The sequence below is a fragment of the Syngnathus floridae genome, chromosome 18 (genome assembly GCF_059516105.1).
Source record: "Syngnathus floridae isolate MCC-2025c chromosome 18, RoL_Sflo_1.0, whole genome shotgun sequence".
Lineage (NCBI taxonomy): Eukaryota > Metazoa > Chordata > Actinopteri > Syngnathiformes > Syngnathidae > Syngnathus > Syngnathus floridae.
Window position 1 is genome coordinate 4,310,966 of NC_142430.1, and position 11,186 is coordinate 4,322,151.

The 11,186-nt window shown below is 44.9% G+C and overlaps 1 protein-coding gene and 1 long non-coding RNA gene across 3 annotated transcripts; both read left to right on the forward strand.

Annotated features, from left to right (window-relative positions):
* Positions 1 to 3: 3 nt before the first annotated feature.
* On the forward strand, positions 4 to 6,559 carry chatb (choline O-acetyltransferase b). Its single transcript, XM_088360205.1, has 15 exons — positions 4 to 199; positions 445 to 529; positions 1,506 to 1,697; positions 2,088 to 2,206; positions 2,669 to 2,722; positions 2,800 to 2,980; positions 3,512 to 3,689; positions 3,758 to 3,927; positions 3,992 to 4,092; positions 4,161 to 4,289; positions 4,359 to 4,481; positions 4,552 to 4,693; positions 4,827 to 4,889; positions 5,050 to 5,187; positions 5,261 to 6,559. Exons 2-15 carry the CDS (start codon positions 485 to 487, stop codon positions 5,513 to 5,515), a joined length of 1,890 nt encoding a protein of 629 aa, XP_088216331.1. The 5' UTR covers positions 4 to 199; positions 445 to 484; the 3' UTR covers positions 5,516 to 6,559.
* Positions 6,560 to 6,945: 386 nt separating this feature from the next.
* LOC148382326 (uncharacterized) lies at positions 6,946 to 9,538 on the forward strand. Of its 2 annotated transcripts, none has more exons than XR_015854053.1 (2): positions 6,946 to 7,391; positions 9,220 to 9,538. It is a non-coding gene; the product is annotated as an uncharacterized LOC148382326 (long non-coding RNA). The 2 variants fall into 2 exon arrangements; XR_015854054.1 differs by lacking the exon at positions 6,946 to 7,391 and adding an exon at positions 7,499 to 7,543.
* Positions 9,539 to 11,186: the final 1,648 nt, after the last annotated feature.

The window sequence follows — 11,186 nt, forward strand, 5'->3', positions numbered from 1 at the left end:
TTTGCACGACCGCCTTTTCACGTGGAGCGTCACACGGCCACTGCGCATGAGGACAAGTATCGTGGAGCAGCCTGGGTCCACCCACCCTTGTTGCCCCCCTCTTCCTCATCCTCCTCCACTCCCAAGCTGGGGACTCGTCTTACTATGGGATACGGCGGCGTGGACGTGGGGGTCTCGCTGATCTAACTCCCCTGAACAGGTAGGATAACTTATTAACGATGCATCTCATGCAGGGGATGCCTGTCATTTCAGTTTTATGAAATGAATGACTGGCCAGACCCGATGCACTTGCGGCCACTTGTGACCCGCCACCCGTAGGGTTCCCACCCCCGCTTCAAATAAACATATCATTGGAAGCAGCAAATTACCGAATGGAAATGGAATCAAACGCGTATGTCCTCACTGTCAATATTGATGTCAGTTCCTTTCGCAACCTTCGTGCAGCCGCTGGTGCCAACGCTTGCCTCAACTGCTGCTGACGGTGATGATGTCTCGTTTGGAGAGAGACATGGCCACAGCAGCCCCGGAGGTATGCTCATTTTGACACTTGCATTCTTTTTCTTTGACTTTGAATGCATTTAAGTTTTACGGGTAGCATGCAGCTGCAGTTTCAGCACTTTGCACAGCTCCAGAAATGCATTAGTGCAGTCATTGCCCCTATTTCATTTCATTGGCCTGAAAATATTTATTTTTCAATGTATTTGTGTTCAGCAAGCGATGTTTAGCAACCGGCAGAGAACAATTAAAAAAGCACTTTTACGAGGTGAATTTGATATCATTCAATTGTGCATCTCCTTTTTATTTGACATTTTCGTAAAGGTGTGTGCTGTAAGATTTTTTTTGTATGTTAAATAAATTCTCTGACTCAATAAAAGTTGGCAAACTAATGCAATAGCCTTATCAAATTAAAATGTTTTTCCATATTTTATACATCTTTCTATAGCTAAATAAGGAAACAAAAATATTATGAAAAATAATAACTAACCAATAAACATAATCATCATCTTTGGAAAGGCAGAATTCTTGTCTCTTTGGAAGGTGCGGGTGTACCTAATTATGTAACCGGTGGTTGAAATTAGCTGACTCGCTCTGGTTATGTTGTTAATAAGAAGAAGAAGAAGAAAAAAAAAAGACCAATTTATGGCAATCACTTGAACAAGCCAACGCACAGGTCAGCCTGAACAGCTGGTCGCCCACGGCAACCGCATGCAAATGATCAAACATCAGACAGAAAAGATCATTCATTTGCATTTAGTCTTTTTTTTTTTTTTAAAGACTATATTCTTATTTACCGTATTCCCCATAGGGTGTCGGAATTTATCGATTAATTGGCCTTGAAGCATTAAGAATGAATTATTAACCGTCTAATAATTAACACGTAAAAGTCTCTTTCATCTGTCTTGCTAATGAACAATCATTGGAAGAAGGCTATGCGGGGATGATGACATTTCACAGCTGTTCTGCTGCAATCAAAGCGATGGTGCTTTCCCTTCTGATTATATCAGAGGTTGCCCAAGGTTCCCGTGCCCCCGCTGAAGCAAACGATGGACACCTACCTGAAGTGCGTGCGGCATCTGGTGAAGGACGAGCAGTTTCAAAAAACCAAAGCCATCGTGGAGAAATTTGGAGCGCCCGGCGGCATTGGCGAAGTTCTGCAGAAGAAGCTCCTGGAAAGGAGGGAGAAGACAGAAAACTGGGTATAATATATTTATTTAAGCATCTCCTTGGGAAATTGCATTCAACTTCGCTTCAGTCATCTGTATTGACTGTATTGACCGTATTGACGTAGCGAATTAGCCAGCGGCCATTTTGAATCGATAACTTGAACATGTTCTCCTTTGATGACCTAAAATGATAGATACATGTAATGAGGCTGCAAAAAAGGACACGTAAATGAGATTTATTACAGGCTCGATTTGTTGAGACTGTGGGTGAAAGCTCGCCCGGTGACATCCATCACGGCACCCACTCTGGCTGGGCCGCACCCACACAGAAATGCACTTTAATGGACTTTTTACTCCACTGCGCTCCAACTTCCATTTTGAACATAACCCCTAAAAAAATCCCATACTTTTGAATCCTTCAAGGTATACGACTACTGGCTGGAGGACATGTACCTGAGCAACAGGTTGGCTTTGCCGGTCAACTCCAGCCCCGCCATGGTTTTTCCCAAACAGCCGTTTAAAGATGGAAAGGACGCGCTGAGGTAGGCCACGCGTATTTTTTTCCACTTTTTGTAATACGCAAGAAATATTCCCAGATTGCCATTTGCTTTTGACAGCTTTGATGCCCCTAAGTGAATATTTCCAGAGCACCGCAAGCAGCTGCTATGATCCAGCGCCACTTATTTAATTGGGAGCGACAAGGCTATGCTCCCCACCGAGGCCGCTAGTCAGGCCTCATTTAGGGGTGTGGTGCATTGATCTGCCTCCGCAACGTAATAACGCCAAAGATGAATGAGTAGCGGGATAACGTCTGACAAGCTTCAGTGTTTCCCCGTCGCAGGAACACAGACGAGCACATGCGAGCTTCCCCTTCTGTGGCGTGCTAATTTCCACTAACATAATTAGCACCAGTCCTTCGAGGCGGGAGTGCACCTCATCATGATTGCTGGCCGGAAGAGGTTGTGTGCTTTCAGCAAACGTTTTAACTTTCTAACTGGTTTCAGCTACGCCGCACGTCTCATTCGAGGCGTGTTGGAGTACAAGGCCCTCATCGACGGGTAAGTCGACCCAAAAAAAAACGCGTCGACTTATGATGAAATCACAAAGTCAGCCCTGCGACTGTTTTCCCTGGCAGGCGAACGCTCCCTGTGGAGTTCGCCCGAGGCCAGCTGGCTGGGACCCCTCTGTGCATGGAGCAGTACTCCCGCTTGTTTACCTCGTACCGCTACCCGGGCCCGAAGAGCGACACGCTCAAGGTCCGGGTGAATCCAGGTGCCGCGGCATCGGAGCACATTATTGTGGCGTGCAAGAACCAGGTCAGGGCACTAACATTGGTGGGAGAGAAATGCATCAATGTGCACGCACACATGAAATCCTGCGTGGGAACACAGACGAGAAACGCGATAGACCAACGGCTCCCCCGGGACTGTGGATGATTGAGAATGATCTTTCAAAAGTAACCGTGGAACGCTCAGCCGGAGAGCTAATTAATTAACGACGCCCTCGACATTGTTCCTCCAATTAAATGCGAGCTATTAGGAAGGTTTCGATTCCCACTTGTGATTTAAGGCTCTGATTTTATTCTCAACAAATTGTACCAGGTCAGCCGGTTTTCACCCACTAATACTCACTAAGTACCGTCGGGGTGCTTTGGCCCTCCCCTCGGAGATATCGTCAGTTAACTGAATTACAACTGATTAAATCTGCCACTTTGTCTGAGAGCTTCCTTATTAGCTATATATAGCACAGACCATTGATTTGCGCTCATTTCTACTCTTAACAAACAACATATTGTCCCTGTGAGGGATTATAAACAAAGGCTTCTTTTTTTGCTGTCCTATTTGTAGTTTTTCGCATTGGATGTAGTGACCGAGAGCAAGCCGCTTCATGAGACGGAGATCTTCTCCCAACTGGAGAAAATTGTGTCGATGGCAGGAAACGCGGAAGAGCGAGCTCCTCCTTTTGGTATCCTGACATCGGACGACCGAACAGAATGGGCACGAGCCCGAGACGTTCTCGCTAAAGGTGCAAATATCGGGAAAATTTGAACAAAATTTCAAACACGTGCTAACAATTTTTTTGGGATCTTCTAGAACAAATCAACATGGACTCTCTGGTCCTGATAGAGACTTGCCTGTGTGTGCTGTGCTTGGATGAGCCCAGTGGGACGAAGGCCACTGATAGCAACCGGGCCCTGCAGATGCTCCATGGCGGCGGGTGGGAGAAGAATGGCGCAAATCGCTGGTATGACAAGTCCATGCAGGTGAGGCCGACGACGCCGTCCGCCATCTGTAAACACAATATGGGTGAATGTCCTTCCTTTTTAGTTTGTTGTAGGAATGGACGGGATATGCGGAGTGGTTTGCGAACATTCCGCCTTTGAAGGTGTCGTTCTGGTGCAATGTTCAGAACATTTGACTAAACACATGTGAGTTGCTGCAGAGAAAGACTGCATGAAATTTTGAACAGAATTTAAGTTTTTGCTTTTTTGAACAGAGCCAGAACCACATTAGAGCCCGCCAAGCCGACCAGTTGTCGAAAGCTTCCGGCTCCGAGGAGACTCGTGTGGAAATGTAACCCCCAAGTCCAAGGACTCCTCGTGGCCTCCAAAGAGCGACTGCAGAGGTAAAACCATCAAAGAAAAAATCTTTCCAGAGAGCCCAAATTTCTGTCTGATTTGTGGTTTTGCTTCAGGCTGGTGAATAATCTGGACATGGACGTTTTTACTTTCAAAGATTACGGAAAGGAATTTATCAAGAAGCAAAAACTGAGTCCAGATGCATTTGTACAAGTGGCCCTACAGCTTGCGTTTTTCAAGTAGGACTTCAGGATTCATCGAGCGCCGTTAAGAAAAGGTTGCCATGATCCGGCTTGTTTTTTTTCGCAGGTGCAACGGAAAGCTGGTATCCACATATGAGAGCGCCTCCATCAGGCGTTTCCGGGACGGGCGGGTGGATAACATTCGCTCCGCCACTGTCGAAGCTTTGACTTTTGTCAAGTGCATGACGGACGAAAGGACGACTTACACTGTGAGCCATTTTTCCTCAGTCTGACTCCCAGATGCTTGTTCAACGCAGCAAACAGATGACGTCCCTCCAGAAATCCATTAGCGCAACGACACCGTAACTTGCCCGTGACTGATCTTTTTCCATTTTCTTACAGGAAAGTGAAAAAATGAAACGACTGAGAGATGCAATAAACGCCCAGACGGATTATACGATTGCGGTAAGTGAGACAATGCTAACGATTACTACTTTCAAAACTGTCAATAAATCACAGGCTGTGTTTTGGGAGTAGCCATTGATTCCAAACACGGTCTTTAGAGTGATGCTACAAAAAATAAATCGTGATTTCCAGATTGTCATGAAAGACTCTCCCTGTTCAGGCTATAACAGGAATGGCAATAGACAATCATTTATTGGGACTGCTGAAGAGCGCCAAGGAACTCAACATGGAGCGTCCGGAGATCTTTTGCGATGAAACGTATCTGGCGAGTAACCAATTCATCCTGTCCACCAGTCAGGTAGTGTTCCCATTGAGATGGAATATTGAAAATGGAGAATACGCAAAAGTGCTTCAATCTCGTCGGTCTTCAGGTCCCGACCACGGTGGAAATGTTCTGCTGCTACGGTCCAGTGGTGCCCAACGGCTACGGCGCCTGCTACAACCCGCAGCCCGACCACATGGTCTTCTGCGTGTCCAGTTTCTGGGAGAGCACGCAGACGAGCTCGGCCGTTTTTGTGAAAGCGCTGAATGAGGGGCTGCTGGAAATCAGGGACCTGTGCGACGCTGTGGCCAAGATGGCGGACGGACGCCAGGGTGGAAGCAAGCCTTACAGATCAGGGACATAACTTTTATGGATAGGTCTTGGTTGTCTGTGCAATAATCAATATCACCACAAAATGCAAGATCAGAACATCATGTAACATGTGATGATTATTATTTTTTTGACTGCTTGACTCGAACCAGTCTTAGGAAACCTGAGCCATGTTCTCCTGTCAGACTGACTTGAGTTACTCCGATGTATTGTACAGATACAGTATTAGCGTAGCGGTGGCCATCTTTGCCTTTTCAAGGACATGGCAAACTATTTCATTGAACATGTGCCGTTACGGTGTTTGTCTATTTTGCTGGAATTCAGTTCTGCGTTAATGTGATGCCGCTGACAGTAAAGTTGCCAAAGAGGCTACGTGCAAATGTAGCCGCATGTGTTCCTATAACTCTAACAGATGAAATGGGAGGAGCCTTGAGCTGTGAATATAGCAATAATACTTTAAAGTGAGACAAACTGTATGAGGTGAATGAGGCAAATCACTGTGTTCATGTGTACAGCAAATAAGATATTTTTGTAGAGGTAGCTGTTGTTACGTTGGCTCAATGTGCAATAATATAATCATGCTGTGCAATATTTATTCAGCAAGAAGTCATGTGCAATTTTTGGATAGATGAGAGTAATAATTACAATCGTGACAGGTAGTTTGTATTTGATTTAATTGTTAACTTGTTCAACTGTCACCATACATGTAACAGTGTTGTCATGTAAAATGATTGTCGATTTTTTTTCGATTGACGTACCAATCGAAAGCATGCTTTATTCCTATATATAGAGGAGTCTTAGTTTTATATGTCCAAAGCTTACGAAACATATTCCAAAAGTATGCAGGAGAAAAAAAATGCCTTAAAGAACATATTGTATGTCACATTTACATGTGTTGATTTACTGGAAGTGATAAGAAACTATATTTGTGTTGATATATATATATATGTTATTATTATATACAATAATCCATAAATGAGTCAGTGATGAATGTGCAGTCAGAAATATTTTGCTAAATGTGTATTTAAAATGTGACATAACATATTTTAGGCATAGAAATAAAATTTAAAAAAATATATACGTTGTCAGGGTTTTTTGTGTGCTTGTCTTCGGTGTGCACGAGCTGGAGTTTCCCTATTGTGGGACAAATAAAGGCCTTTTCTGTTTTAAACGATACAGTACTAGTCTATTCGATTAGCCATTCATTTTGTGTTGTCAACAAAAATCTAACTGGATTCAGCTTCCCTGAAAAGCTCCAACCGACTTGGCAAACATCATTCATATCCATAATCACCTCCTATTAATTAAACAACTCAGCATGTTAATTGTAATTATAGTCGCTCATCCAATAAAACAAAACCAAAAAAAAAAAAAAAACCAGGCTGGTTGAAACTGGATTTGCATAAAAGCACACAATTAATCACAGCACCGCCGCCATGCACCAAACTGATTTGCATGCTCATATGAGAGACTTCACACAACGTACAGTCCAGTGCTTAAAAGATCGATTTGGACGGCAATCCATTCCGCAGAGGACAAATGACTCCATCATAAGCGTTCATCCGTCTATTTCCCAGCGCAATAGCGGCGTCCTTGGGGATGCTAAACTAAGCCCTCTGTGGGGCAAGTGTTCTTGTCTGTTCTTGCAGAAAACGTCTTGCCTCAAATGACCTCTGCGGTCAATATTTGAGACGGGTCGACTTCCATTTTGAGTCACGGACAAATCACGACGCTGGAAGTCTTGTCCGGTCTGAACGTGATTATTGAAGAGGGCTTAACAGCTCGCCGGCAGTGCGCCTTCCACTTTAGCATCAACCAGGGTCGGCTATAGGGTGACGACGGGGGAGCGGCGCTTGACATCTGGATCAATGGCGGATGCCCACCCGGAGACCCTCCATGCCAATAAACAGGTGCAGCCTCACGTGCTATCGACTCAAAAGGCAGTGCCCCCGGACTAAGAACAAAACATCATTTCAGGAACTATTGTGGGCGGAGCAAGACAGGACCAGACAGCTTCTTGACTAATGACTTGATTCCGTTAAAACAAGAATCCTCCCAAAAAGTAATTAAGTCTAAACGAAAGCCAAACAAAGAAATTTCCGAACAAGATGAATCATAATTCAGAGGCCAGTGAGCAATGATACGGCCCCCTTTGAAAATCTGACATTTTGCCTACCCCCCAAAAAAAGAAAAAAATATATTTTTGTCTTGTTTCTCCAATATTGACATTTAGGAGGGAATTGAAAGAAAAGTGCCGCCGCCATTGTTGGAATGATTCAATTAGGGCCGAGGGTATATTATTAGGATGTGTGTTTTCACTCACAAAGGAATTGTGATAATAGCCACCGTGGCATTTATGGAGCGTTTGGAGCACTCCCAGGGCAGAAGATGCGTTTACAAACTATCTTCAAGCCTAATTGGGCAAGAAACAAAGCCCCATTAAATGATGTGTGATGACGTTGTGAAAGAATCTCACAGAAATATACAAATGGGTATTTTATTTAGTCAAATTACAGCTTGCATTGTTGACATTTTCCATATCTGTAAATCAAACTATTTAAAGTGACTCAATTACAATATGTTGAGACCAAGAAAACTTCCAACTCTTCAGCTGGCTGTCGGTATTTGCAGTTGTTCTAATGAGCTTCCGGATGACACGTTCATCTCAAAGTAGACTTTTTTTTTTTTTTTTCCCGTGCAGCACTTTTTTGCCTCTAAACAAAAATCCATCGCTAATGTAAGATGAGCTGCGCTACTGTAAACGTAGCAACTGGTTGGCACCCCAATGATTCATTCTGTTATTGGTTGGATCAATAACCAATTTTAAGATGAGCCGCTGGAAGAGGATCCAGATTGCGGAGGCCATATTTTGCTGCGCGGTGTAAATCTCAAGACGGTGGATCCGACGTTCCGGCCTGCCACCGAGAATGATTTATGCCTCCTCTGTCCAGCGACACGTCGCGCCTTGCCCTGGGCTCTCATCAAACAGACTCGGGCTAATTTCACTGGCCCCGGGAAAAGAGGTTACTGAGTGAAAAGTGTGAATCAGGGGAAAGAAAAAAAGAAATGAAACAACTATCGTCATAATTACGTTTATTGACTGACTGCGCATCAATAAGTTGCAAGAGGTCAGATGCAAGTGAAGATAAATTGCAGGAGGTCAGACATAAGAGTAGGGCACTCATGAGAGTCCATCATGGAGAGGCAGAAGCATAAATGTCCTCCTCGCATCAGAGTAACAACGGCTAAGCCTCCCAGCTCGCACTGGAGTCCGACGTGAGTGGATGCGAGGCGACGGTGAAAGAAAAACTCGGAAGGAAGGAATTCATTAGGAGCGCCACGCTTCACTCGCAGAACCCGTCTCGAAATTCATGCGCTGGCCGTGGCTTGTGACGGGACGCCTTATCAGGGTTGACAAGTGAAAAGCGCCACCAGGCAGCTAATAGCCGCGCTTGTCACGGGCTAAATAAAAAGGCATGAGTTTGCATGCATGCGTACGAGTCGCCAAGACAAAAGACTTTATCCAAGTTGCAAAAACATCTACAAATGTGGGAAAGTTAAATATTGAATAAACTTAAAATATAGTCCCAGCTCATCGTGTGGACTGGCACTTAGTAGAATAACGATGAGACAGATTAAGAAAGTAATGACGCGCACAACTCAAGTCACATCCTTCACAGGTTGGGCCCAGGCGCCGTCTGCCTATTCTTGAGCTCATTTATGTTTATTTACTTCCAGGGAGCTGTGAAGCTAGATGAAGCGGCGACGGCGGCGGCGAGAAGCGAGCCGTGCCCAAAGTAATGGTTGCCATCTTTCACGAGCGGCCGGGGAGCGCAATATCTGGTGATGCAAAGGCTCCCTCAGCTGAGACTCTTGTCACAGTGGATCCTAAATCTTACCATTATGGCTACGGGCGGCGTGACAATATCTCACTCGGGAGACGCCACTTCAGCTTTTTACGAGCGCTTGGGTAATTGAACAGCTGGAGTGTCTAATCCACTTATCCGTAAAGAAAGCGTATCCTAATGAAATGACGGGTGAATCCGTTTGAACCCCCCTCTCCTTGGCTTTCTCTCTTAGTTTGTCACAAAGACCGGCGGCACTTGGCTGGGGAAAGATGGCGTTTTCAAGGAAACATGTGTCTCGGTGTAAAGGAGCCTGTCTGATTAGACTCGGGTTCATATATAACCACAGACAGGTTTTATGGTCCTTCAAAGTCCACTTTTCAGAAAAAACGGCTCGAGTGTCCACATTGAGAAAGACAAAATAACATATCGCAAAGTGACAAATATCCGGCGGATGTTTTTTTTGTTTTGTTTTGTTTTTTGAGAGGACAAATCCTTCAGAGAGTTTTCTCTAACAGGCTTGTGTCCATGCCTCCTTGAACTTTACTTTTATTTCCAAATCAAACGTATACCTTGGATCATTGACTCGATATTATTTTGAAAAATAACTTCAAGAAAATGTTGCTGGATTATGATCTCCAAGTGACAATTCATAAAAGCCTCACCGGGGTCGTCGGGGTCGTCGTCTCCACCAGCAGCATCGATGCTGATTTTACAGTGGGGGTTTTCTCGGGTACAACAATCAAATGGTTCCTTTTGCTGTTAAACCTGTCAAGAGGCACATGGCAAGGCCTGAGAGCAACTCATTTACTCGCACCCTTTTGCCTTTAAGGGCTGCAAATGTATCCTGGAGTGGGGGGGGGGGGGGTACTGCTACATTGCGTGCTGTCACCTTAACCGTGACAGCTCCATAACAACCTCCATGCAAGGTGGAGCCTGGAGGTCCACCCTGTCAGACATTTTCATGACACATTTCAACATTACTGACTGGCCTTGCTTCTTGATATTCTTCCTATGCGTTTGAAATTGATCTACATTGGAGGTTGAGCAGTATAAGGTTTGATATTGTAAAAAGACATAAGAACGAAGATGAGGCTTTTACTTTTGCTAACGAGCGTTGCCATGTGTTGGCGCTAATCACGTTGTGATCAGCGCCAAAAGGCAGTAAAATGCGGCTTTGGAAAGGAAATGAGAAGCAAACATCTGGCCCTTAGCGTCTCCCAGACATCTGCGCCGACACGGTGTGTCGTACGTCAACGTTCATCGCCGCTATCCCTAAAATATCTAAAAATATCCGAAAACTTTGAAGTGATTGCCAAGGAGCAACATATATTTTTCTCTTTTAGGGAATGGCGCCGGGGTTTTGCGCGGACACCGAACAGCTGGTGTTATCCGCTGCGTGTGGAAGGAGCAACACGTGTGCAATTAGCCGCCCGAGGAGATGCCTTCGGTTCAAAAACAGGAAGCGTAAACCGACCCGCCGTGTGCTGCAAACATCAATCGTTCATTTCTGGTGAATGGGGAGAATGTGACATGCTGGATGCTAAGCTAATAATGCAGTAAATGAAGTGGTACAATAATATGCTGATGTAGACAAAAAAAATGCAAAATGCTTGCAGTCACCTTAGTTACCGTAGAGATGGGGCTCCACCTTACTGTTGGCCTTGCGCCATCTTTCAGTCCGAGCGAGTCGGTATCAATCAGGGTGAGGCTGCAATGATAGATTGGCAATCAAGGAATGCCGGGAACAAAAATAACTTCCCTCACTCAATCCTTGACCTTACGGAGACGGCAGTCAGTTTGGTTAAAAGCTACAGCTATCACATAAAAATGGATTTTGCCCCTTCGGATCAATTGCCG